The 27,734-nt window shown below is 55.4% G+C and overlaps 1 protein-coding gene and 1 long non-coding RNA gene across 7 annotated transcripts; one reads left to right on the forward strand and one right to left on the reverse strand.

Annotated features, from left to right (window-relative positions):
- Window positions 1–26,524, forward strand: NLRC3 (NLR family CARD domain containing 3). 3 transcript variants are annotated; one of them, XM_045461440.1, is made up of 20 exons: window positions 1–416; window positions 8,705–8,797; window positions 9,182–9,243; window positions 9,494–9,695; window positions 9,792–11,526; window positions 12,520–12,606; window positions 15,806–15,889; window positions 16,335–16,418; window positions 17,807–17,890; window positions 19,106–19,189; window positions 19,603–19,686; window positions 20,346–20,429; window positions 20,984–21,071; window positions 21,555–21,638; window positions 22,120–22,203; window positions 24,262–24,345; window positions 24,758–24,841; window positions 25,542–25,625; window positions 26,005–26,088; window positions 26,408–26,524. In XM_045461440.1, the coding sequence occupies exons 4-20, from the start codon at window positions 9,518–9,520 to the stop codon at window positions 26,489–26,491; spliced, it is 3,180 nt and encodes a 1,059-aa protein (XP_045317396.1). In that variant the 5' UTR covers window positions 1–416; window positions 8,705–8,797; window positions 9,182–9,243; window positions 9,494–9,517; the 3' UTR covers window positions 26,492–26,524. The 3 variants fall into 3 exon arrangements, with proteins under 3 accessions (XP_045317396.1, XP_045317394.1, XP_045317395.1); XM_045461438.1 differs by having other exon boundaries at window positions 4–416; window positions 20,984–21,067; XM_045461439.1 differs by having other exon boundaries at window positions 4–416; window positions 9,182–9,695; window positions 20,984–21,067.
- On the reverse strand, window positions 13,205–27,687 carry LOC123589391. 4 transcript variants are annotated; one of them, XR_006708297.1, is made up of 5 exons: window positions 25,012–27,687; window positions 23,363–24,889; window positions 22,599–22,793; window positions 15,619–17,002; window positions 13,205–14,241 (listed from the first exon to the last, which is right to left on the reverse strand). It is a non-coding gene; the product is annotated as an uncharacterized LOC123589391 (long non-coding RNA). The 4 variants fall into 4 exon arrangements; XR_006708296.1 differs by having other exon boundaries at window positions 22,599–24,889; window positions 25,648–27,687; XR_006708295.1 differs by having other exon boundaries at window positions 22,621–24,889.
- Window positions 27,688–27,734: the final 47 nt, after the last annotated feature.

Here is a 27,734-nt window from a genome sequence, read left to right on the forward strand (position 1 = left end):
AGGGTGGTGACAAAGCCGAGCCGGAGCAGCCGCGGCTCATTGATTTGTCTGAGAAGCTGTTGGCTTTTGAAATGAGACAGGAAGGAGGGTTGAGGCGGAGCCCTGCACAGGAAGAGGTGAGGAGCCCAGCTGCCGTGACAACCGGTGGGCTTGGGGGACTGCAGGAGCCGGCGGGCCGGAGCCCCCCTGCCCTGTGCAGTCAGTGCCTCCCCATCCCTTCCAACAGGGCTTTGCTCCCGCCCCGCACAGATCCCGAGGGCTCGGGGCCCAGTTGACCGGCCACAGAGAATCTCAGGACATCCTCGCCACCACGCAGCTGCCTCTGTCCCCTGGAGCAGGGCTGAGCCCGGGAGCACCAGGATGGAGAACCCTCGGCCCCCCAGTCTCGGCATCCCTAGGGAAATGAGGTCTGGGAGGTAAGTCGAGTCCAGGCTGCCTCAGTGCAGGATGGGGGAGGAGGAAGAGACTGCCGGCAGGAAGGACGGTGACTTTTAAGGCCTGAGTTGCTCTAGGGAGCGGTGGCTGGGTGGCACCGGGAAGGTGTCCCCGTGGGGGCCGGGAGCTGCTGAGCAGGACTAGTTCACCGTACGGAATAAAGAAACATGTGCCCAAGGGCAGCCCACGATGGGCCAAGGGGACAAAGCCCAGCTCCCCAGGTACCAGTGATGGGCTGGGAAGAGCAGGAAGTAACCAGAAACCGCTGCAGGCAGGCAGAGCGCGGTTGAGCAGCCGAGGGGTTAAACTTGGCATCAGCAGACCCGGGCTCCATCCCTGGCCTCACCTTCCACCTGTAAGATGGCAGTGACAATACCAGACCTGCCCCAGGGTCCTGAGGGCCCAGGGAGACGGCGCAGGCAGGCTGGGCTCTGGCACTCAGTGCCTGTCCCACAGACACCACCCTCTTGTTGGGTGAGCAGCCCCCAGGGGTCTCTTCTAGCCACACCTTTGGGTGGACGTGAGGCCCATCATTCTGAGAGGGCCGGTAACCAGAGAGGCCTTCTCAGAAGAGGTGTCACCGAGCTGTGCCTGCGGTGGCTGCTGGCCATGGGGTCCTCCCCACGGTCGGACTCCTGGGTTCCTGGGGCGCCTCTGGGTCTCCTCCACGGGGACACACGCTTTCCCCAGGCCGGGGCCTCACTGTGGCCATCACAGGCCACCCTGTGGCTGACTCCCGAGTAGGGGTGTAGGCCGGCAGCACCTCCTCTGTCCCACGGGCAGTGCAGTATGAGAAGGGCTGTGTCCTGCGGCAAAGCCACCGCTTCCTCCCACCTCTAGGAAAGGCTGCTTGGTCTCGAGAGGTCCACGGCCACGGTGCTGAGCCACCTCAAGGGGCTGAGAACTGAACTCTTGGACCCTGGGAGGCGGGGCGGGGGCAGGGAGTCTCTGGAGACAGGAGCATCCGAGAGGCTGTGGCCTGAGGTGAGGGTGGCCCAGGCAGGTCGGCGCTGCAGGGTCCGAATGTACAGTCCCCAAGTGCGGGCGGGCAGAGAGAGGCTGGCTGTCTTGCAGGCCCCTGGGAGGGCAGCACGGGACAAGACGGGACTTGCCGGCAGAGCAAATGAGTAGATCGGGACCTGTGTCTTCTCTGGGATGAGACGTGAGCTCCGCTGTCCGTCCTGAGGGACGGGGACTGAGCGACACCAACGCCAGTGAGCACAGGTCCTCGGCTGCGTTGCACCCCACGGGTGAGGCTCTGGAGGATGTGGGGGTGTAGGGAAGCCTGCTCCAGGGGGTGGCCGTGGTCTGCAGCTGTCTGGCTGGCTGGCCCTGCCCACCACAGCTCAGAACGACTCTGGCCTTCAGATGGCCCAGGGCAGCCCAGACCACCCACCCGTCTTCCCCTCTTTAAGCTGGTTGCAGGGCCTCCTTCCGCTCTCACTGAAGGCTGTCCGCACTGGACACGGCCTGACTGTCCCTGGCGGCGTGTGTGGCACTCGGGCCGTGGCAAGCTCCACCCTGCAGGGGCAGATTCTGGGCTGCACACAGGGCCTGTGCGCACATGCGGCCGGGTAGCTGTCCCATGGGGGGAGCGCCCTCACTGGGCTCTGAGGTTGGCCCTGGGTTTTAAGGTATAAGCACATCCCACGTAATACTTGGGATATACTTACACTGAAAGAACGCTGTTTATGCGAAATTCAAATTCTAGTGGGTGTCCTGTATCTTAATTTGTTAACCCCGGCAACCCTAGCCCTACGGTCAGCAGGGCAAGAAAGATGAGTGTCTGACCCGGAGGAAGTGTTGGCTCCCAACGCTGAGAGGCACATGGGACTGGAGGTGGGGGCAGGGGGGAGCTCCCCCCTGCCACCTTCCCAGACACTACTCTGCCCTGCCTCTTCTCCCCTGCTGTTGTCCCTCCTCTGCCATTTGCCCGGCCTTTCTGGCCTAGCAGTTCCCAATGCTGGCTGCTCATTACAATCACCAGGGGAGCTCCAAAACACACACGCGTTGACTGGGCGCATGGGTGGCTCAGTCGGTTAAGCGTCTCTTGATTTCGGCTCAGGTCATGATCTCAAGGTTTCTAAGTTTGAGCCCCTGCTTGGGATCCTCTCTCTCTGCCCCTACCTCATTCACACTCGCTCTCACCCTAAATAAATAAACTTAAAAATTTTTATTAAAAAAATACATACATGTTGAGGCCCTACCTCACACCAAATAAACCTCTAGGCGGTTGAGCTAAGCAGTGGCTTTTTAAAAATAGTTCTTCCTATGGGGCGCCTGGGTGGCGCAGTCGGTTAAGCGTCCGACTTCAGCCAGGTCACGATCTCGTGGTCCGTGAGTTCGAGCCCCGCGTCAGGCTCTGGGCTGATGGCTCAGAGCCTGGAGCCTGTTTCCGATTCTGTGTCTCCCTCTCTCTCTGCCCCTCCCCCGTTCATGCTCTCTCTCTCTGTCCCAAAAATAAATAAACGTTGAAAAAAAAAATTAAAAAAAAAAAAAAAATAGTTCTTCCTAGAACGACCATAAGATTCAGCAATTCCACTGCTGAGTATATAAACCCAAAGGAATCGAAAGCAGGGACTTGAACAGGTATTTGTACACCTGGTATTTGAACAGGTATTTGTTCGCAGCAGCATTTATTCACAAGAGGAAAAAGGCGGAGACAACCCAAGTGTCCATCGATGGATGAATGAATAAACAAAATGTGATCTAACTATAAAGACAGAACATGACTTAGAGTCAAATTTTTAGACGTGTTACAACAAGGATGAACCTGGAAAGCAGACGCGAAAGGACAAATACTGCATGAGGTCCCTAGAGGAGTCAGATTCGTAGTGACAGAAAGGAGAAGGCTGGGTTCCAGGGGCTGGGAGGAGGGGAAAGGGGAGTTAGTGCTTAACAGGGGCAGGCTTCCCATCGCGGGGATGAAACATTCCAGAGGTAGATGGTGGTGACGGTTTCACAGCATTGTAAATGTACTTAATGCCACTGAGTTGTACGCTTTAAAAATGGTTACAACGGTAAACTTCATGCTGTGTGTATTTTACCACACACACACACACACACACACACAGTGCTCTAGACACTGTCCTGCCAGAGCCGAGGAGCCCTGGGCCCGGCCCTTCTTCCACATGGTCCCCTCATTCCCCTAGCCACCACCTCACCCCCAGTAGCAGCAGGGGCAGGGGTGTGTCACCTGTGGGTGTACCTGGACAACCAATGACAGGAAGCCATGTCCGCCGCCAGGCCACGCCCTGACATCACCCAAGCCAACAGCAGGACACAGGCCCTGCTGTCCTGGCCTCACGTGCTAAGAGGCTGCAATAACACTGCTCAGCCTTGGTTTACGCACATGGGGAGATCTGGATGGCTGCAGAGGTACAACTTACAGAGAGCAAAGTGAGCCCAGCGGGTTTTTACATCTGTAGGCACCTGTGTATGTGCACCAATCGGTGATCATATCGATCGCCCAGATCAACGTATTCAAGGAGGTGACTACTGCTATTTTGACCTCTATCATGTCAGATTGGTTGGGCCTGACATTAAACTCCCCATAAGCAGATTCACAGAGTATGTTCTCTTTGGGGTGACATTTTGTTCACTCAGTGTGTCTGCAAGAGTCAGCCACTTGAGTTTGTCAGCAGTTCCTTCGCTGTCATTACTACCTGGGACCTGATTGTTTCAACTTTACAAAAAATACATATACACATATATATGTATATATATATATATATATATATATATATATATATATACACACACACACACACACACACACACACACATATATCCCATTATATTGTTGATGGATATTGGCAGTTTCTCCTTTTTTTTTTTGGACACTATGAATAAAGCTGCTAGAACATTCCAATACTGTGTCTTGATGGATATAAACACTTGTTTCTGTTAGGTATACAGAGCCAGGCAGAGAATTGCTGCGTCACAAAAACATGCCTATTCGGCCTTATCACTACCAAACACTTCTCTGAAGTGATTTCACTTTGCATTTCTTTGATGACTAAGGATATTATCTTTTGTGATAGATCTTCAATTTTTTGGCTCATTTTTAACTGGGCTGTTTCTTACTGATTTTTAATGTTTATTTTTTTTATTTATGAGAGAGAAACAGAGCGTGAGCAGGGGCGAGACAGAGAGAGAGAGGAGGACACAGAATACGAAGCAGGCTCCAGGCTCTGAGCTGTGGGCGCAGAGTCTGACGTGGGGCTCAAACTCACGAAAGGTGAGATCATGACCTGAGCGAAGTCGGACGCTCAACCGACTGAGCCACCCTGGCGCCCCCGTTTCTTACCGGATTTTTAAATGTACTGGAGACATCTCCTAGTCAGTAGTTTGCTTTCTCACTCTTTTAAAATTGTCTTCTGTTGAACAGATATCCCTAATCTTAATGAATCCAAATATGGCACTCATTTCTTTCACGGTTAGTGTTTTGTACTCCACTCAAGTCTTTACCTAGCTCAAGTTCCTGAAAGTATTCTGTAACTGTTCCTAAACACTTGGTGGGGCTAGCATTCACATTTAGATCTATGATCCAGCTGGAATTAATCTTTGTGTGTGGTGGGAGGACGGGGGTCAAGGTCCATTTTCTGATAGGAATATCCCATTGGAGCAACACGATGTAATACAAAGACCATCTTTTCTCCCTGACTTACAGTGGAGCCCCTGTTGTAAATGTGGTGACCACACGTGACGTGTGGGTCTGTTTCGGGACCCTCTGTCGTATTGCACTGGGCTATCTGCCGGCCCTATGCCAATACCTACAGCTCTATACTAAGCCTTGGTGTTGCGTAGTAGAAGTCGTCTAGCTTTGTTCTTCTTTCTCAAAATAATTTTGGCTAGTCTAGGGTCTTCTGCTTTACATACATGTTTTAGAATCAGCTTGCCAATTTCTACCCTCCCTTCCTCACCAAAAAAGCTTGCTGGAATTTTGATTAGGATGTCGTTCAATTTATAGATCAATTTGGGAAGAAATGACATTTTAATAATAGTAAGCCTTCCAATCCATGAACATGGTAAATCCCTCTTTTAGGTCTTCTTTCACTTCTCTTAGTATTGTTTTTAGTTTTCTGTGTAGAGGTCTTGCAAATTTTTTGCTGAATTTATTCCTATTTTTTTTTTTTTTAATGCTTATTTATTTCTGAGATAGAGACAGAGCATGAGCAGGGGAGGGGCAGAGAGAGAGGGAGACACAGAATCCGAAGCAGCTCCAGGCTCTGGGCTGTCAGCACAGAGCCCAATACAGGGCTCGAACTGATGGACCATGAGATCATGACCTGAGCTGAAGTCGGATGTCCAACTGAATGAGCTACCCAGGCGCCCCTAGATATTTGCTTTTTAAATATTTCAAACTTTTACTTTCAATTTCATTGTTGCTAATAAGCAGAAATAGATATGACTTTTTTAAACCGACCTTGTGTTCAGAAATCTTGCTAAGTTCATGTATTAGTTCTCATCAATTGTAGACTGTTTTGGATTTTCAATGTATATAATCATGTCAACTGTGAACAGTGAAAGTTTTTTTTTCCTTTTCCAATCCTGAAATCTTTTTTTCTTTCATTTTCCCTATTGCACTAGCACCTAATTGAAAAACCACCAGGGGGGGCCCCGGGGTGGCTGAGTCGGTTGAGCATCCGACCTCAGCTCAGGTCATGATCTCGTGGTTTGTGAGTTCAAGCCCTGCATCGGGCTCTGTGCTGACAGCTCGGAGCCTGGAGCCTGCTTCGGATTCTGGGTCTCCCGGTCTCTCTCTGCCCTACCCCTGCTCATACTCTGTCTCTCTGTCTCTCTCTCTCTCTCTCTCTCTCAAAAATGAATAAACTTCAAAAAAATTTTAAAGAAAAACAACCAGGGCACCTAGGTAGCTCAGTTAGTTGAGCCTCCGACTCTTAATTTTGGCTCAGGTCGTGACCCCAGGGTTGTGAGATCCAGCCTCCTGCTGGGCTCCATGCTGAGCATGGAGCCTGCTTAAGATTCTGTCTTGACTTCCCTCTGCCCCTCTTTCTCCGTCCCTCTCTCCCACTGATCTCTAAATAAAAAATTTTTTTTTAATTGAATGTTATTTTTTTCACATTACCAAACTCCTTCATATGCAAGTAATATAAATATGTATTTGTTCCTAAGTTCTATATTATGTTCTGATGACTTCTGTATCTATTCTTGTGCTGGCCCACCCTGTTTTACACAGCTTAATACACGTGGAAGATAGTATCCAAGAACCTAAGGTTGGTTCAATGTTAGAAAATCTGTAGTGTAGCTCACAGATTAAAGGAGAGACTGGATATGAATCCAGCATGTCACTCTCTAGTGACTTCCCACCACACTTAGTATAAACCCAAAGGCATATGGCCATTATGACGGTGGGTGGGTCTCAAATGTCCTCTTATCCTGTGAGCCCCACCCCTACCCCCATTCACTGTGCTCCAGCAACTGGCTTTTTCTGCCCCAGTAATGCACAAGGCATGTGTACTTGCTGTCCCCCTAGCTCTGTGTGTAATTAACGCTTTCTCACTCTTCAGATCTCTGCTCCTAAGTGGCCTTCTCACAGAGGCCTTCCCTGGCCACCGTGACAGCCGACCCACTCCGCCATGCACACTGTGTGTTTCATTCACAGCGTTAATCATGTCAGATGGCCTCACTCATTCACTGGGTTTCTTTACTGTCATGTGCCCCACCCGGATCACACTCACAGGGTCAGGACCTTGTCTAACTTGTTCCCTTCAGATCCCCCAGTGCCCACAGGCCACAAAAGGCCCTCAATAAATACCTCCTGATTCAATGACTGAAGGGAAATAAATCACGTGGTTGGGTCAATACTGCTAAAAAGGTATTTGCTAATTTAACAGACACGCCTAATGTTTTAAATGTGGGGACGTACAAGGGGAACCTCAGTGGCTCAGTTGGTTGAGCATCCGACTTCGGCTCAGGTCATGATTTCACGGCTTGTGGATTCGAGCCCCAAGTCGGGCTCTGTGCTGACAGCTCAGATCCTGGAGCGTGCTTTGGATTCTGTGTCTCCCTCTCTCTCTCTGCCCCTCTCCTGCTCATGCTCTGTCTCTTTCTCTTAAAAATAAACATTAAAAAATTTTTTTTAATTAAGAAAAACGTGGGGACATACTATAAGAGGCAGGAGATTGTCCAGCACAAAGGCTGGTGTCAGTGAAGCCTTGGTTTCTCTGGCAACTCAGCTGCTCCCCAGCTGTGTCGCCTCGAGCCAGTCACTTAACCTCTCTGAGCCTCAATGTCCTCATCCATAAAACGGGAGCGGTGACAATTTAATAAGGGTTGTTACAAGAAGCGAAATGATGTAAGTACAATGTTTAACAGATCGTCGTCTGGAGCACAGGAAGCCTTCAGGAACAATCACGTGGTGTTATCTGAATGGTGCTAGGACACAAGGAAGCGAAGGAATCTTTTCCAAGAGGAGAGAACAACTTAGACACGATCACAAACATGAGGCCTGACGGCTTGGGCTCGAACCACGCCTGGGAGTCAGACGAGGATGCCCAGTGTGATTCCCGTCACTCACCACTGCGTGGGGGAGGTGGAGGGTCTGACCCACGTGGGAAAACTTGTTCAGGATAAGTGTTGCGATTTTAGGAAAGACATGAAGTTATTCATACTGCAGTAAGCATTCACTGAGAAATGATGGGAAGTAACATGAATACTTAATATTTGATGGGGAAGGAGATACAGCGCACCAAGACTGTCTCCCTCAGTAACACCCACACCGATCTATCCACATTAGTGAGACTTCACTCAGAACCCCATCTGGTTTCTTTTCCCCTTGGATTTGACGCCAAGAAGAACAAAAGAGGGGGAACAGCCAGGGGGTCCGAAGAAGAAGGAGCGAGGCCTCCCCCTGGCCTCTTACGAACGCTGCCGGACTCCCTCAGCTGGGCTGGACACGGCCTGCCCTGAATTCATTGCACTACCCAACACTTCAACAGCGCTCCGGACAGAACGGCTGGAAAATGCTATTCTACTTGTTGTCAAGCCCCTTTTAGCATCTTCTAGGTAAAAAGGTTCATCCCGAGTTAGAGTGCCAGGAAAGCCCAGTGCAAGCACAAGGTCAGGGAACATGTCGGACCCTTGGGGCTGGCGTCAGGTGACCCCTCCCCTGAGTGACGATCGTTGAGACCCAGAGAACAACCGCCAAGCTAGAAGACACGGGCCAGACCCATTTCCCTGAGCGGCTGGTATCCGGAGCGGCAGGTGTAGCCTCTGCTCAGCCCTGTCCTGTCTTCTCTCCTAGACCCCTGGGCGAGGGATGGCCCACCCCCACCCCCTGAGTTCGTGGGGCCCTGCCGGAGGAGCTGCCGTGGGCCGGACACCCCGCCCACTGCAGGTGAGGAGGGGGCGGGGCGCGCTGGGGGTCCTGGAGCACCCACCGTAGCTGAGGGAGGGACACACGGGATCCACTAGGAGCCTCGGGGAAAGCGACGGGAGCAGGTGGGGCCCCGCACGGCTCCGCCTCTCGGTGGCCCCACACTGCAGCGCCCAGCAGAGAAGGGCGCTGCTGGGGTCAGGAATCCCCAGGGGCTCCCTCCTGACTCACTCACCCCTCCCCTCCTGGCAACCACGGACGACCTTTTCCCTTTCTCCACAGTTTTGGCTTTTCCAGGGGGGTCACAGAGCTGGGCTCGCAGAGCACGCAGCCTTTCCAGATTGACCTCCTTCATTCTCCCCTTCTCGGGAGCAGACCTGCTCTTAACCCCGTCTCCACCTCCAGGTCACAAATGAGGACAGCACAGCACGAGGAGCTCAGGTGGCCTGCCCGGTGCCACACAGCCAGTAAGTGGCGGAGCTCAGGTTCCAGCCTGGGCCCGGTTCTTATCCACCATGCTCCTGGCGTCAGGGACGACGCTCGCCATCCAGGAACGAACGGCCCTTCCTGGCCCTTCCTGGAGGCCGGACGGAGGGGGCCGCCGGCAGCCTGGGGAAGGACAGGGAGTGGGTCCCTCCCCATCCCTGGAGGCTCACTCACCTGTCCCAGGCCAGGGTGGTGACGCGGCAAACGGCACCTCAGGCCCTCTCTTGGCAGCTGCTGGCGGCCATCGCGGACCCCATGAGGAAGCAGGAGGTGCGGACCGGCGGGGAGGCAGGCCAGGGCCGAGGCCCCGGCTCCCCGGCTGGGCAAGTGAAAGCCCTCATGGACCTGCTGGCCGGGAAGAGCAGTCAGGGCTCCCAGGCCCCAGAGCCCCTGGACAGGGTGCCACAGGCCCCCCTAGGGCCTCACGGTGATGGTAGGCGGAAGGAAGGTGTCCCTGGGCCCTCCCGCTCCCCGCTGCCCTCCCCTCCCCCACCCTCCCCAGCCCTCCCCTTCGGCCTCTGTCCCGCAGACTCGAGGATACAGAAGTGCCGGGAGGCTCTGCTGAACAGGGCGAGAGGCGGCCCCCCGCCCAGGCTGACCAGCCTCCTGCTGCTGGAGGGGCTGACAGACCTACAGCTGAGGGAACATGACTTCACACAGGTGGAGACCACGCGTGGGGCCTGGCGCCCGGCCAGGAGCCTCACCCTGGACAGACTCTTCCTGCCTCTGTCTCGGGTGTCTATCCCCCCCCGCATCTCCATCACCATCGGGGTAGCTGGCGTGGGCAAGACCACCCTGGTGAGGAACTTTGTCCAGCTCTGGGCCCGGGGACAGGTCGCCAAGGACTTCTCCCTGGTGCTCCCCTTGACCTTCCGAGATCTCAACACCCACGAGAAGCTGTCTGCGGACAGACTCGTCCGCTCCGTCTTCTCGCACATCGGGGAGTCCGGCCCGGAGGCGGCAGCCCCACCCAAAACCCTCCTGATCCTGGATGGCCTGGACGAGTGTAAGACGCCTCTGGACTTCTCAAACACCGTGGCCTGCACGGACCCCAAGAAGGAGATCCAGGTGGACCATCTGATCACCAACATTATCCGGGGCAACCTATTCCCAGAAGTCTCTGTCTGGGTCACTTCCCGCCCCAGCGTGGCCGGCCAGATCCCGGGGGGCCTGGTAGACCGGATGACAGAGATCCGGGGCTTTGACGAGGAGGAGATCAAGGCGTGTTTGGAGGAGATGTTCCCCGAGGACCACACCCTCTCCGACTGGGTCCTGAGGCAGGTGCGGGCGGACAGGGCCCTGTACCTGATGTGCACGGTCCCAGCCTTCTGCCGGATTGCGGGGTCGGCCCTGGGTCACCTGCGCCACAGCGGGCCGGGGCCCCAGGAGGCCGGGCAGCAGACTCCGAGGACCCTGTGCGAGCTCTACTCTTGGTACTTCAGGATGGCCCTCGGCGGGGACGGGCAGGAGAAGGGCAAGGTGAGCCCTCGCATCGAGCAGGTGGCCCACAGCTGCCGCAAGATGGTGGGCACTCTGGGGCGGCTGGCCTTCCACGGGCTGGTCAGGAAGAAGTACGTGTTCTACGAGCAGGACCTGAAGGCGTTTGGCGTGGATCTCGCTCTGCTGCAGAGCGGCCTGTGCAGCCGCTTCCTGCAGCGGGAAGAGACGCTGGCCGCGTCGACGGCCTACTGCTTCACGCACCTGTCCCTGCAGGAGTTTGTGGCGGCCGCGTATTACTACGCTGCCTCCAGGCGGGCTATCTTCGACCTCTTCGCCGAGGGTGGCGTGTCCTGGCCCCGCCTCGGCTTCCTCACACACTTCAGGAGCGCGGCCCAGCGGGCCATGCAGGCCGAGGACGGGCGGCTGGATGTGTTCCTGCGCTTCCTCTCGGGACTCCTCTCCCCCGGGGTCAACGCCCTGCTGGCAGGCTCCCTGCTGGTGCAGGGGGAGCACCAGGGCTACGGGGCCCAGGCGGCCGAGCTCCTGCAGGGCTGCCTGCGCCCCGATGTGGCGGTGTGCGCCCGGGCCGTCAACGTCCTGCACTGCCTGCACGAGCTGCGGCATACGGAGCTGGCGCGCGGCGTGGAGGAGGCCATGCAGAGCGGCAGCCTGGCGGGGCTGACCGGCCCCCAGCACCACGCGGCCCTGGCCTACCTCCTGCAGGTGTCAGACGCCTGCGTCCAGGAGGCCAACCTGTCCCTGTGCCTCAGCAAGGGCATCCTCCAGAGCCTGCTGCCCCAGCTGCTCTACTGCCGGAGCCTGAGGTGGGCGCTAGGGTGGGGGTGTGCGCGGTGCGGGTTGGAGGAGACAGCGGGGGCCTGGAAGGCCGTTCCCCTCCACCACGCCCCCCCCCCCCCGTGTCGGCATCCTGGGGGCCGCCTGCAGGGCCACAGCACGGATGGCTTAAGGCAGCAGAAACTTGTTCTGTCACAGCTCTGGGGGGGCACGGTCCAAATTCAAGGGGTCGGCAGGCCTGAGCTCCCTCTGAAGCCTTCCTGCCTCGCTAGCTCGTGCTGTTCACTGGCAGTCCGCAGCTTGTAGACGCATCACTCCGATCCGGGTGGTCACACGGGCGCCTCCTCCGTGTCACTGTCTCCACGTGGTGTTCTCTCTGACAAGGACGCCAGTCGTACTGGCTTATGGGCCCGGCCCCCTCAGAATGACCTCATCTGGACTCATGACATCCGCAATCACCCTGGTTCCAGATGAGGTCATGAGCTTAAGGCGCTGGGGTGGCGGCGGGAGGTCAGAACACCAACATATCTTTCCGGGGAACACGATTCAACCTACGGCACTCCGTGAGCCACCCCTCTGCCGACAGAGGCCGCGCCCACTTACTCCACCACCACCCCTCCCGCCCATCACCCATCCTGCTCTGGACTCCAGTGTCTCTAAGACCAGGGCCGTCAGGACCTGAGAGCAACTGCCACACCCTTAGAAGGAGAGCTAGCAGCCCGTGTCCCGCGGACACGTGATGTACGGGGCTGCCGGGGAGACGCCGTCTGCGCAGGAATCCTGGGGCTCACCACACTGAGGCTCCCGGCGTACCCTCCCGGGAAAACCTCGAGCCTGGCGGGTGTGCCAGCACGGGTCCCCGGGCCACCTCGTGGTGGGGGCTGCGTGGCGATGCAAACGTGGGCCAGGGAAGGGATGCCAGCCTGGGTGTGTCTGCTGCCCTGAGGGCGGACCTTTGCCAGGGCCTCGTTCCACCCGCCCGCGGACGGTGGTACCACTCATTATCGCTCTGCCTCCTGCAGGCTGGACAACAACCAGTTCCAGGACCCCGTGATGGAGCTGCTGGGCAGCGTGCTGAGCGGGAAGGACTGTCGCATTCAGAGGATCAGGTAACGCTGACCTGGGAGACCCCACCCGGGGTGCCTACCTGTCACACGGGGTCCAGGGCTATTTTCCCATCCTCCTCTCTGCTCAACTGGCCAGAGGCGCCTGCAAGGAGAGGTGCCTTGGAAACACGTGGCTGCTTGTTGCTGCCCCTTCTGGAAAATTCCAGAGGCTCAGGTCCCTCACCTGTAAGAAGAGGGAAGGGATATGGTGAGGGTCAGGTGCTCTGGTGGACATGGGAGCATTTCCGCAGATACTCAATGTTCAGAAGTGCTGCGAGGCACAATGTTCTCTAAGCTCCTCTCAATGTTTGCCCTCAAAACAGCATTACAGGCACAGGATTGGCTCTTGAAATTAAATTAGAAATTTTTTTTTTTTAATGTTTTATTTATTTTTGAGATGGGGAGAGACAGAGCATGAACGGGGGAGGGGCAGAGAGAGAGGGAGACACAGAATCAGAAACAGGCTCCAGGCTCTGAGCCATCAGCCCAGAGCCCGACGCGGGGCTCGAACTCACGGACCGCGAGATCGTGACCTGGCTGAAGTCGGACGCTTAACCGACTGCGCCACCCAGGCGCCCCTAGAAATTTTTTTAATTTAAAATTTGGATTTAAATTTGAACTTTTATTTAAACGAGTACAAAAAAATAAAATTTAAACATTGATCTTTAATGGTATGATGAGACACAAGTCTATGTGCTGACGGCAAAATAGAGTTTCGTGCTTGTGAAATCTCCTGTGATCACATTTCCAAGTCTCAGTAACACCGAGGAGTGGGCTTGTGACCTGGGGGTGGTTAGAACTAGGGAGAGGAGTCTGGAGGACAGGATCCAGAGAGGAATTCTTCATCCTCACTTAAGCCTCCCTCTGGGTTCAGGAATAATCTCTGAGAAAACAAAAACAAACACGGAGTGAGTCAGGAGCCAAAAGAAGTCACGGAAGACAGTGGTGAGCGGTGGGCTCTGTGTGACCCTGTACAGTCAACTCTGTGCCAAAGGAGTGTCAAAATGGGGTTAAAATGGTATCTGTGAGTCTGGGGTCTCCGGGACCCCCCCCCAAAGGTTTAATGATTCACTAGAAGGACTCACAGAACCCAGAAGAGCTGTTGTAGCTGCACTTGTGGTTCAGGACATCAAAAGGATACGGATTTAAATGTGCAGAGGGAAGGGTGCATGAGGCGGGCCCCAGAGAGACAGGGGCAAGCTTTCAGTTGTCCTTCCGCTGTGGTGGTGCAGACAGGGCCCGCCTCCCCAGCCACCACGCGCAACAGCACACTTGAAGCGTCCCAACCAGGGAGGCGCACCCGGGCTTGGATCCAGACATTTTACTGGAGGTGGGTCATGGGAAGCCCCTCCGGAGGTAGGGACGTCAGGCTGCCACCGCACGGCCCAAGGGCCCCAGGTAAACACAGACAGACTTATCAGGCAGGACATTCCAAGCGTTCAGAGGTCACCTCTCTGGAACTGGGGGCAAGGTTAACCCTTTTCTGCACATTCCCCCTTCCGGTTGTTGAAGCAGCTTCAGTGGGTTAACTCAAGGCAAGTGGTGAGGACGGGCCAGGCACAGAGGAAGCACTGAATGAGGGCCAGCTATTAGCAGGATCCCCTTGGGCTAGCAGCCAGAGATAGAAATGCAATCCCTCTGAAAGAAACACAGTAACATTAATTAATTTCATTAATATTCTTCCTTCACGGGAGCCTTCAGCAAAATAGTCAACTTCCAGAGTTTTGCATAAAGGAGTCTGGATAACGCTCAGAAAATATTCTGCACAAAAGCCAGAATTTCGTCTAAGGCCACGTGCTCTTCTTCCCCTCTCTGTAGTTGGTCCTCAGGGGCCACATCCCGTTTGAAAAGGCACCCTTCGGAAAACACACGTGGCTCGTCAGATATTATTTAACGACTGTTACAAAAGTCCTGGGCGGAGAGGGGACAGAGGTTCTAGGACTCGAGGGCAGTTATGTAGAGGGCGGTCTGGATGAATGATCTTCAAACTCTACGCAACAGAATCCCTTTTAAAAGTGGCCCATCAGCCAGAATGCCCACAAAAGACGGGCACCCGGGAGCTTCTGGACAGAAAGAGGAGACGTGGAGGTCCAGAGCCCAGGCACGTGGTGCCCCCTCAGCCTCTGGGACTCCTAAAGCTGTTCTGAGGAACACGGGTTTTTGCTTTTTTCTTGTTTTCAATGTTTATTTTTCCGAGAGACAGACAGATTGCAAGTGGGGGAGGGGCAGAGAGAGAGGGAGACCCGGAATCCGAAGCAGGTGCCAGGCTCTGAGCTGTCAGCACAGAGCCTGATGCGGGGCTCAAACTCATGAACCGTGAGATCATGACTTGAGCCAAAGTCAGACACTTAACCGACTGAGCCACCCAGGTGCCCTGTTTGTTTTACTTTGAAGTTAGTTCTATAGTTAGTACCATTTTCCTTCCCTGTGCTAGAAAAGGACAGGGGCCAGTGGTGAGCTAGTACTATGAATGCAGCCACAGTTCATGAGAGCAGGTTTTTAAAGCTTTAGGAATTTTTGCAAGCTGGGACTGCTTGAAATTGGCCGTGGTGGGGCGCCTGGGTGGCGCAGTCGGTTAAGCGTCCGACTTCAGCCAGGTCACGATCTCGTGGTCCGGGAGTTCGAGCCCCGCGTCGGGCTCTGGGCTGATGGCTCAGAGCCTGGAGCCTGTTTCCGATTCTATGTCTCCCTCTCTCTCTGCCCCTCCCCCGTTCATGCTCTGTCTCTCTCTGTCCCAAAAATAAATAAACGTTGAAAAAAAAAAATTAAAAAAAAAAAAAAAGAAATTGGCCGTGGTGAGAGTATTTACACCACGGAAATCGGCCAATGCTACAAATCAGTATTGTTGTACTTTTCCGGCACACTGCTGCCGGGGATCTTTGTGGGAAACTTCTGTAACTGCCCAGGCTCTTTGCTGCCCTGTTTGCATAGAAGCTGTCGTACTGGATTCTGGCCAGACTTCGCCTTGGGAATCTTTGCCAGTGTGAGGGTCTGTCCCCTGCACTCTGGCCTTACCTTACTTGGCTCAGAGGCTTTCCTGGCCTGGGCGATTCTGCTCCAGGGCTCACGTCATCTCCACCTGCGTCCAGGCCCTCATGATGCTGGTGAAACCGGGAGGTTTGGATCACAAGCCTGGTGTTGAGGAAGAGGCCATGACAGTTGTAGACCTGCAATAACCACTCTTCTCCTTCTCCTTGGGCAGCTTGGCTGAGAACCAGATCAGTAACAAAGGGGCCAAAGCTCTGGCCAGATCCCTCCTGGTCAACAGAAGTCTGACCGCTCTGGAGTAAGTAGGACACCAGAGGCCAACGTTCCACCACTGGGACAGGGAAAGCTTGTCAGCCATCTTGCGAAGTCCCCCAGACCACACCGTCCCCTGGGTCGGTTGGAAGGACAGCAGAGTGAGCAAATTCCTGGCTCCTCGTCAGTTGTGGGGATCAGTCCAGGGAGGCACCAGAATTTTGGCCCTGAAGCTGGTATGATTCTCCTCTCTATACTTGGCCCAAGCCACGGCCATCAGATCCTGCTCCTCCCCCCAACCCCCGCTGACCCCCCCATCATACTGGGAAATTCCTTACTTGTTCACCTGAATAAGTATCTCCACAAAACATGAAATCTTAAACCCCGTTATTTTCAAAGAGCGTAGATTTAAAGGTCAGTGTAACTTCTTTCTTTCCTCCCTGGGAATTGGATGAAAGAAAACAGTTCTTTCTCTCTCTTCTTCCCGCCAGCCTCCGCAGCAACTCCATCGGACCTCAAGGGGCCAAGGCTCTGGCAGATGCTCTGAAGATTAACCGCACTCTGGCCTTTCTGAGGTACGTGCCATCTGCTCCACATCCCGACATAACCAGCAGAGGGCCCACAAAACCCTCTCCCAGGTGCCAGCCATGGAGTGGGAGATGATTCAAAATGGCAGGCATGCTATACTGGCTCCTGTCTAGGTGGATGCCACATGATCTCGTATCTATACAAGTTTCAGGTTTCAGTTCTTCTGTGCTCACTGTCCTTGTGTGTACAGCCTAATCCAGGGATAGAGGAAAAGGAGGATGCGGTTGTATAGAGGTGGAAAAGCAAAATAGTCTATGAGGAAAACCTCTTGTCTTCCATCGAATGGGAAATCCCCAAGGCCATGGTGTCAGGATGTTCCCCTGAGGTGTTTTCCAGGACGCTGAAAGTGCCATTCTCTAGAATGTTCCTATGGTTTGCTGTGCTCCTTTTAGGAGTTGTCATAGGTGGTTGTACCCATCCTTAGTTGAGTGCGTACTGTCATTTGTTTCTTCATTTATGTATTTTTATTGGGGTGAAATTCACCACTTTAAAGCATACATTTCAGTGTCACTTAGTACGTTCACAGTTGTTCCTTCATCACCTCTATGTAGTTCCACAATATTTTCATCACCTGAAAAGAAGACTGTATTCTTTATCAATCGCCTCCCATTCTCCCCTCCCCCCAGTCCCTGGAAACCACCAATTTGTTTTCTGTCTCTATGTTTACCATGGAATCATACAATAAGACCTCTGGTGTCTGGCCTCTTTCACTTAGCATAATGCTTTGAAGGCTCATCCACATTGTAGCACGTGTCAGTGCTTCATTCCTTTTTCTGGTTAAATAACATTCCGCTTTATGAACAGACCCCAACGTACCCATTTGTCAGCTCACGGACATTTGGGTTGTTTCCACCTTTTGGCTCTTGTGGATAATGCTGCTGTACACATTCATGTGCAAGCATTTGAGTACCTGTTCTCCATTCTTTTGGGTAAATACCTACCAGTGAAACTGCTCAGTAACTCTATGTTGGACCTTTTGAGGAAGCGCCGGACTGTTTTCCACAAGGTCTGCACCATTTTACATCCCCACCAGCAATGGGTGAGGGTTCCGATATTTCCACATCCTTGTTAACATTTGGAGGCTGTGGCTTTTAGCTGTAATTAAGACTACGGACAACCTAGCTATCGTCATCCAGATAATACGCGCACCCTGTCCCCAGTCAGCAGACAAATGCTTAGAGACTCAGAGGGAATCCTTATGATTCCCTGGGAGGAACCAACTGTTCCCAAATCCTGTGTGGTGGGCAGCAAGGGCACGTAGTGGTCAGCTGCTACCCCCACCCCCTGGGCCTTGGTAACACTGTGGTAGGAGTCAAGGCCACCATTGGGCCCTCTCTTGTGCCACTGGTGATGTACCTCTTCCTTGCCTCCACAGCCTCCAGAATAATGCCATCAGGGATAACGGTGCCAGGTTTGTGGCTGAGGCCTTGGCCGCCAACCAGACCCTCTCTGTGCTACAGTAAGTGGACGTGCTGGCCAGCAGAGATACCCCCCCCCTTCTCCCCTCCTCCAAGGGCCTGTTTCCTGCAAGGAAGGATGATTGGGGAGACGGCCTGAGACTTCCGGGCCCATCTAGATGACCCCTGCAAATCTTGATGTCCACTCTTCCACAGAACAGGTATTGGGGAAATAATTACAAATAAAGCCTCCTGCCAATGCAGAAAATCCTCTCTGCAAAGGTAGAAAAGAATGAAACAGTTGCATTATTTGAAGAATCAACCAGATTGCACTGTACATCATTGGCAATCCAGCAGCGAGCTGGCCAGGACAGAAAGAAATCTCACCCTTTTCTACAGCCAAGCAGATACAACCCACGGCACGTGTGTTCTCAAGATAACTTGTCCTCAAGTAAGAGGACTGGACAGCACCGTCTGTCACCCACAGTGTTTCCTCAGTTTGCCTGGTGGTTAAGGTAGTCAGCTGTTCAATGATTGCCTTTACCCAAAGGAAAAGCCAGGCTCCTCATGCCATTATGACAAGCAGACAATTACAACTTGGAGTGGTGCTACCTTCCTCGATGCGCTCCTTTCAGAGACGTGGTTCTGAGGTCCCTTGGGGGCCATCACTCTGACAAAAGGCTTATTTAGCTTTTAAAAGGATTTATACGCTTCTCAAAGGAACAGATTTACAATCCCAAGTTTTCTCAAAGAAATGCTCTGAGGGAAAGGATCCCTTTTGGAACCAGGGAAAATTCCCTTTAGTTGAGATTGTATCTGGCCTTACACAGGACAGGTCCTGCCCTGCCTGCCCTTCTGGAATGCGCGCAGGGGTTCTCTTGTAGCATCTACCTCCTCCAGATTTAGTATGAAGGGAAGTAGCTTTCGGAGAAGAGCGGAAACGGAGGGTCTGCCCTAGGCAAGACTGCAAGGGTGGGAGGTAGGCTGTGGGCTGGTCGAGAGGGAGGACAACTGTTGAGTGTTGGGAGGGTTGCCTGGGCAAGGAGCCCAGCCGTCCTTGCCTCTGACCCCCCCCCCCCCCCCCCCCCCACGTAACAGTGTCCATCTACTGGCATCGTTTCGGCAATGATGCACAGACTGTTCCTAGAGCCCCCTCTGCCCACGCGGTGGGGAGAGCACCTGAGTCGTCTCTGAGCTCTCGCCCTTCCCCCAGACTGTCCCGAGAGTGGGAATGGCTGTGGCCAGCTTTGCTGAGGGACCCCTCCCCTCTCCCACAGCCTGCAGAAGAATACCATTGGGCCTCTGGGAGCCCAGCAGACGGCAGATGCCCTGAAGCAGAACAGGAGTCTGAAGGAGCTCATGTGAGAAATGCGGAAGGGCTACATTTGTATCCTCAGTGACCGGCACAGAGCCCAGCCCATCACAAATATTTGTGAGCATGGGGATGGATGGATGGATGGATGATGGATGGATGAACGGATGGATGGAGAGACGTGTGGGCACTTCACGTGAAGTATCACAAAACCTCTCACCAAAGAGTTGGCCCTGCCCCTGCTAGGGAGTCCAGACGTACTTTGCTAGGTTGACCTCTTACAGGCAGTTGGGAGTCATCTGCAGAGGCCACCAACCAGACTCAAGAACAGACTGTGCCCTGGGCACCCTGAAGACAACAGAGAGAGCACTGCCCTGGAGGGCTTCCCTGGACCCTGATCCCCGGGGCCCACCCGCCAGGCTGCTCCAGAAAACCAGCGCACCCTTATCTTATCTCTTGCAGATTCTCCAGTAACAGCATTGGTGATAAAGGTGCCGAGGCCCTGGCTAAGGCCCTGAAGGTGAACCAGGGCCTGGAGAGCCTGGAGTGAGTCTGCCTGGCCACACTCAGGAGTGGCCGTGGGCAGTGGGTGACATCCCTGGGTGGGTGACAGATGGGTCTAGACGTCCCATCTAGAAGGTGGGCAGGTCCCGGAAGAGGGCTGTCAGTCAGGGCCACCACCCTGCCGGGATCCAGCCAACCGCCAACCCTGGGCACACTGTGATCTCGGTCTCTCTCCATGCCTACCTCACTGTTCCGTCCCACCCGCCAGCTCCATTTCCCTGGACGGCAGAGGTTGGTGTTGGTTCTGGAGTTTCCAGAGTCACAAGCACCAAGTCCCCCTAGGCTGGCACTGGCGACTAAAGAGGGTTGCAGCTGCAGCAGCCTTGGTGGGGGCTGGGGGAGCTCAGCGCTGCCCCCACCCTGGCTGCAGACACAACGCAAACCCCTTCTCTGGGCCATTTAGAGCCACTCAAATCAAGGCAGAGTCTAAACTTTGGGGGCTGGTCACACTAGAGCCACCTGCCCTGACCTAGCAGGGTCTGGAACAGGTGGGGGATGGGGACAGGAAGGAGGGATGATGAGAAGAACACCCAGGGTCCCCCAACTCTGTTGAGCCCTACACCTTCAGTCCCCAAGCTGGAACAGTGGCTCCCTGGGGGTCTGGGACAACCGTCCCAAGCACTGCCCCATCCTGTTTGCAGCCTGCAGAGCAATTCCATCAGTGACGCAGGTGTGGCGGCGCTGATGGGGGCCCTCTGCACCAACCAGACCCTCATCAGCCTCAAGTAAGTCCCGCCTTCCCTCTCCGGCCGGGGTGTCCCTTTGGTCAAGGGGTCTGAAGGGCCTTTGGGACTTGGGAGGAAAGGCTGGGGCTGGAAAGGCCACACCTCCCTCTGTGGGTCCATTAGGAAGACATCTGTGGTTGGGCAGCTGGGTCCTGGAGCATCCTGGGTCCCGGAGCCTGTGGCATCCCACCCGCTCTGGAGGGCAGGGGACAGCAGGGGACAGCCGGGGTCCTCAGCTGGCCGGTTGTGCTGCTCCCTCTGCTACACGAGCTTGTGAGGCAGCCAAGCATGCTCGCCTGCCCCCGTCCCCTCACCTCTGAGGGCCCATCAACCGATCCGCTCCCTCCTGGGTGGCCCCACTGTTGGCAGTCCCACAGGGAGATGCTTGGCCGGCCGGGGAGCCTTGCCTGTCGGGAGGCCCTTCGCACCCGATCGCTCAGGACGCCCAGGTCACCCCTGAGGTTCCTTGGGTTTGAGAAGCCTGAGTGCCAGGGGTCGTGTCCCCCAAGTCCCCACGTATCTGGTCAGCAGTTCAGGGTCTTCTCTCTCCCCAGCCTGCGAGAAAACTCCATCAGCTCAGAGGGAGCCCGGGACCTGGCTCAAGCTCTCTGCAGCAACAGCACCCTGAAAAATCTGGAGTACGTGAGTCGGGGGCGGGGTGTGCTTCCTACGGCCCCTTCAGGCCCAGGGTGACAGGGGGCTGCAGACCCTCGTCGCCTTGTCATTTTACAGGCTGGAGGGGGACACGGTTGGGGAGGGGGAACCAGGAGACCTGGCCTCTGGGGGCAGCCCCTCCACTCTCATGTGATAAGTAACCTGCAGATGAGGTTCGTGGGGACGCTGCCTGCCCCCGTGCCCCACTCCTCGTGGTGATGTAAGGGGGGCCAGATCTTCAGGGCAGCGCAGTACAGGGATCAGGAGTGAGTCCTCCAGGGGGGACGATCTGTCCCGGGACCCTGTCCCTGTGGCTGTCAGGAAGGCACGTGCTTGGCACACACCAGCACTCAATCAACACGAGCTAGGTGGGTTCTCGGGGAGGAGGGGGCCTGGATTCCCAGGTGAGCAAGGACGGGGGCTCCACGCCAGCAGGCTCCTGCTTACTCGCCGCTGATCCCTTCCTCCCAGCCTGACAGCCAACCTCCTCCACGACCAGGGCGCCCAGGCCATCGCGCTGGCAGTGAGAGAAAACCGGGCCCTCACATCCCTCCAGTGAGTCTACAGTGCCCCCCACCCCTCCCTGTCCCCTCTGCAACGCTGCGGGGCCATCATACCCACTGGCATCGGGCTCCCCCACAACACGGACTCAGGGGCTTCCAGTAGGCTGCGCCCTGCCCCCCTCCAGCCCCCCCCCCCCGCTTCCTGGGGCTGATCTACTGAGAGGCCAAAGGTGGGAGGTGGGCACCCACCTCGTGCCTCCAAGTGCCACAAGCCTCATGCAGGGGCCATTTGGGGTCTTCATTTGAGCCCGTCCCTGTGCCCACCCCTAACCAGAGAGTGCTGACTGACCCCTTGGGACTAGACCCGAGGCAGGGTGCAGGAGTTGTGTCCACCAGTGGCCAGGACCCCGTCCTACAAGCACTCCTTCCCTGCCGTCAGACTCTCCTGGGAGGAGTCCCCTTTTTCTGCACCTTCCAGAGCCTCCCGGGCTCTGCTCTGGCCCACGTGGTCACACGTGTCTGTGTCTGCCCAGCCTGCAGTGGAACTTCATCCAGGCCGGTGCAGCCAAGGCCCTGGGACAAGCACTACAACTCAACCGGAGCCTGACCAGCCTCGAGTGAGTGGGGCCTTGGCAGGGGCGGCAGGAAGGGCAGGGCGGCAAGGAAATCTGAAACCTCGGGGTCCACCAGGCACATGGCTCGGTTCGTGCCAAAGGCCCTCAGCACACAGCCTCCTCTGCCCTAAGGCCAGCGGGCACGTTTCTGTTCTTACCTGTTTTGTTGTTTTTCAGACAGCTTTGTTGATACGTAATCCCCCTACCACAAAAATCTACCCAGATAAAGCGTACAATTCGCTGGCTTCTAGTATATTCACAGAGTTGTGCGACCATCCCCACAATTGTAGACCATTTCCCTTAAACAAACCCCCACACTCATCAGCGGTCACCCCCCATTGCCCCCGTGCCCCAGCCCCTGGAAACCACATGTCTGCTTTCTGTCTCTACGGAGTTACCTGTACTGGACACTTCACGTACGTGGGACTGAACAGCGTGTGACCTCTTGCCACCAAGGTCTTTCGTTCGGTATCAGCTTTCCAAGGTTCACCCAGGTTGCAGCAGGAATCAGGGCTTCATTCCTTTCTGTGGCTGAATCCTATTCCGCTGTGCAGATTGACATGCCATTTATCCCCCCATCTGTCGAGGAACATCTGGGTGGTTTGGACAGTTTGGCTCTCGTAACGCTGCTGTGAACGTTCGTGTACAAGCTTCTGCCTGGACATACGCTTTCATTTCTCTTGGGCACATGAGCGAGTGGAGCCGCGGAGGTGAATGGGAACCCTGTCTCTAACCCTCTGAGTCTCGCCTGCTTTGGACCACGCCCATGGCTTCTCCCTTGGCATCCAGGATAGCCCATTTCTGGCTGGTTCTTCTGTCTCACTGACATCCTGGGGCTCCTCAGGGATCTGTTCTAGGCCATCTTGTCTCGAACGAGCTCTCTATTCCAGAAGCTGTCCTCTTGCACACTCCTGGACTTCAAAGTCCCGGTGCCCCCGCGTCTAGACCCCTCTCTCCTGAGCCCCAGACCCACGTAATCACTGCCCACGCCGCCTCCCCACGAGTCTGTTCTCAGCTCCACCTCACGAACGGGCCCGGCCAACCCGGCCTGCGAGCTAGAAACATCGTCTCTGTTCTCGCTTCCCACTTGCGACTCTCCTCCCAAGGCCCCACCGTCTCCCTCTACCCTCGCGGCCACCGTCAGGCCACCAGCTCCACTCACCCTGCGTCCCCGTAGCAGCCTCCACATCCAGTCCATCCGCTCACACTGCTGGCCAAACATCTTTCCAAAATGTGTATCTGTCCCCGTCCTGAGATGCTTCAATGGCTGCCCAGTGCCTGCAGAGTGAAACCCACCCCTCGGTGTGGCTTCTAACAAAGGCCCCAAAGGCCTGCTTCCGTCATTTCACACGCCAGCCACTTGATGCCATTTCTTTGGGTTCCGTGGATGTGCCAGGCCCCCTCCCCCAACTCTCATCCTGCAGGTTTCAGTTCAGACCTATTTCTCCCGGTGGCCTCCGTGACCACACGGGGGCAGGAGACCCCACGGGCTCCTCCGTCCCCCCCAGCACGTGGCCCACGGTGCCGGCTCGTTCAGTCACAACCGCCCACCTGAGACAGGATCAGGCCAGGGCACCACACGCACTAACACGTCTGCTAAAATCGCGAATGCAGACTGCTCCCTTCAACACCCCAATGCCCACCCGAGGTAAACTCTCCATCACTTACTGCGCTAGGAACTGACTTTACTCCAATGTGGAAGGGAAGGAAAAAAAAAAAAAAAAAAGATGTAAAACCCTGATGAGCAAGAATGGCCAGGGACTAAGGGCTTCGACTGAATTCTCTGGCTGGCACGCCCATTTTCGTGTCCTCACCCTGAAGCGTATTTCCACGCGTCCCTTTTCTTGTTTGCTTCTGATGATCCAGGTTCATAGAGGCCCCAGAGCCCTCTGCATGTTAATCAGGAGGCCGTGGGGTCGGTTATCCCCTCGGCAACCCTGGGGGTCTAGTCTGCGGTGTGCGTGGTCTGAATGAAAACTAGAAGGTCCAAGTTCAGGACGTCATGCTGGAGTGCCGCTAGCCCCGTGCCCTGTGAACCCGGGGGTCACGCTCTGTGTTCAGTTTGCAGGAGAACGCCATCGGGGACGAGGGCGCCTCCGCACTGGCCAGCGCACTAAAGGCCAACACGGCCCTCACTGCTCTCTAGTAAGTGTTGACGTGCACGGCCGCCCAGGCAGCCGGCCCTGAGCCCTGCTTTCATACCAAACATCAGTGTTGCTTCCCAGCCAAGAAGGTGTTAAATTTTCCTAATGTTAGCCATTGGGACAAAGTAAGAAGTAGGGGTTCAGGGAGTGTTTTTCCTCAGACCCTCCAGGGAACCACCTCTGCTTCCCGTATCCGTAGCATCCCGATCTCTGTCCTCGGCATCAGGGGAGGCCGGAGGCGCGGCGTTCTCTGGACGGATCACGGGCCAACAGTTTTCAGTGCTATGTTGTCACTTGCAGCCCTCAGTCCAGGGGTGGAGAAGGAAGGACAAGGATGCATGGAAGCTGGGCCAGGCGGGGTGCAGGCCGGAGCGCCCCAGCCTGTCCGCACTGACCCCATCTCTTCTGCATAGTCTGCAGGTGGCCTCCGTTGGTGCCCGGGGGGCCCAGGCGCTAGGGGATGCCCTGGCTGTGAACAGGACCTTGGAGATTCTCGAGTGAGTATTCCAGTCTCTGGTTGCTGTCTCTTACCCAAACGAACCAAGCTGTTGATTCAAAATGAAGATACAGAAGGGAAACAATGTCAATTCACATGGAAAGTCACAAACCACTGAACTATCGTCACTGAGATGAAGCTTTCCCCAGCTTCCCCGCTGCCACCTCATACCTCTTCCCTGGGAGTCACCGCTGTGGCTCCTGCTCTCCTCGGTCTTGCCCAGGCTGCGCACATCCCGAGGCCCTCTGTAGGGGTCCTTGGCCACTGACCTTGGTCTAGGAGTAGATCCAAACCCCGGGCGGGGGCGGGGGCGGGGGCAGGGGCAAGGGCGACTTAAGCTCAGTGGGGGGTCTCAGGCATGTCTCAGTCATTCCTGCTCTTGTGGTCCTGTGACGCTGACCATGTGGGGACCGCTGGAGGAAGTGTCTCCTCTCTCACCTCAGCCCCACTCTCCTTCCCTTGGGATGGAGGGCGAGGGCTCCAACGAACCACCCAGGTTGGGCCAGCTTCACCCCTCCTGGTGCGTCCTGCTCCCCAGAGCCGATCTCTGTTCTGGGCCGGGGAGTCAGGAAGGAGGAACCGCCCCCCCGTGGTTGCTGTGTCCCTGCTGCCTCTACCCAGCGGCCCGTGCTCGTCTGAGGAGGTACTGTTTACACCCCACAGCTGTCACTGTGCTTTAGGCTTCGTATCTTTCCTGACAGCTTAAGAGGAAACGCCATCGGGGTGGCCGGAGCCAAAGCCCTGGCAAATGCTCTGAAGGTCAACTCAAGTCTCCGAAGACTCAAGTGAGTGGTTGTAGAGACCTACCTCCACCCTGGCCCGGCAGACTTCTCTGCTGGAACCTCCCCACGAAATGAGACGTTCTTGACTTCCTCTGTAAGCCGCTTCCCTCTGACTAGAAATAGCACTCGAGTCCACGTTGCAGAGGAGTTTGTTCATTCTATCTAGCTTATGTCAGAGGTAAGCCATTTAATGCCTGCGTTTTTGGTCTTCCATCCTCCATGGCGCTCGGACGGGACCACCTGGCTACCGGTAGACACTGGTCTCAGGGGTAAAGGCCACCTTGCTCTCGCTGGGGCACCTGTGATCGATGCAGCGCTGCTTCCCGGCGCGTGTTCTGTCCCGAATGGCTCACGATGGTGTCTGCATCTTTTCTCTGCCTAGTCTTCAAGAGAACTCCTTGGGGATGGATGGGGTGATATGCGTTGCCACGGCACTCTCTGGGAACCGCGGCCTCCAGCACATCAAGTGAGTGGGGCTCGGCCCTTCCCTGCCATTCTGCCCCCCCCCCCCCCCCCCCCCCAGGCTCACGGCTCCCAGGTCAGGCCCTGCCTTCCGCCCAATTCCTGGAGCTGGCAGACTCCCAGGTCTCTCAGCGGCTCTGCGGGGCAGCCCGGTATAAGAGGGAGCCATTCTGGGCCTTCCCCATAGGAGGGATCCTGGAAGCTTGGTCTTGCCTGGAGTTCTGCATTTCGTGTAGTGACTGTCTGCTCTTTACTAAAGGGACTTGCAGGCCTCTGGCCCTTGAGCCCCTCTCTCAAGCCGGGTCCGAATCCTTCTCTTCCAGCCTCCAGGGAAATCACATTGGGGAGTCTGGCGCCAGGATGATCTCGGAGGCTCTCAAGACCAACGCTCCTTCGTGCACTGTTGAAATGTGAGCGCAAAAGAGCCTGGTGGATCGGGCGAGAGAACACAGAAGCAACTGGAAGCTTTTGAACAAAAACTCCCCGTCCAAGGCCCGTCCCTGTGGTCCGGGAACGATGCTGACCTGCACAAAAGCTGGTCTCCTGCAAGAGTCAGGAGGGATGCTGCCAAAGGGGTTGGGAGCACCTCTCCCGGCCTGGGTTTCGACCAGGCAGGGGTGACGCAGATTCCCTGCTGTGGCACAGAGGAGGGAAGGTGTCTGCCACGGGACTCAGGGACATAGGCCTTAAAGCCCAGCCGGTGAGAAGCGGGCGTGAGCTTCTTCATACCCCGAGGTCTTCACGCGCCCCTCTTGTTTTCATTGTCCTTTTCCACTGGTTAAAATCATCCCCTCACTCTAAAGTGAGCTGTCACCTTCAAGCCTATGCAGAGTATCCGTTTGGCACGGGTGACAGAAGGGACCTTCCTTTTCTCAAGAACAGAAGGTTTTAGGAGTATGATCCTCAGAGATACACAGAAAAACTGTGAGAATTGTTTTGAAGAGAAATTAAGGCTTTGAGTTATAAAATTCCGGACACAGAGACTAAGCTCTCCAAGGTTTTCGCCGTCTTTGATCCGTTACCAAATCTCTCAAAGGCAAGGATTACGTCCGACACACGTTATGTGGGGTCTGGCACACTGGTCGTCAATGGCGTGTTACACGTTGACGCCTCAATGTTATTCTACAGCCGGCTTCCCAGACCGCTGCTGCGCCTCTCGTGTCCCCATGCAGGCGAGCAAGCTGAGTTCCATGTGGCACAAATTCCCTCAGGGATTGCTCTGTGATGAAAGGAAAAAGTTCCCAAGCGGACACCACAGTTCTCACCAACTAAAAAACCAAGGAAAATGCTTATCAAGATTTTACAGTTTGAACACGAATCGATGTTGTTCCCAATGTTCCCTTAAAAATGAGTATTCGGGCAAGAATCATCAATGTACGCTAAAAGCATGGGTGACAGCCTATCGAGGAAGAAGCTATCCACCCCAAAGGGATACTTACAAAGGGGAATTATCAAAATATCACCCCACATGGGGCATTTACAAAGGGGCAAAAGATATCTTTAAAGATGGAAAATTTGGCGAATGCTCTCTTAACAACGTGGTCAAACTTACCATCAGCACGAATGGGAGAAATTGCCATCACGTGCTCCTGATGGGAGGTGCTGACGACACATCGCCGATGCAGTATTCTCACCAAAAATATGGATTTG

The sequence above is a fragment of the Leopardus geoffroyi genome, chromosome E3, assembly GCF_018350155.1.
Source record: "Leopardus geoffroyi isolate Oge1 chromosome E3, O.geoffroyi_Oge1_pat1.0, whole genome shotgun sequence".
NCBI classification, from domain to species: domain Eukaryota; kingdom Metazoa; phylum Chordata; class Mammalia; order Carnivora; family Felidae; genus Leopardus; species Leopardus geoffroyi.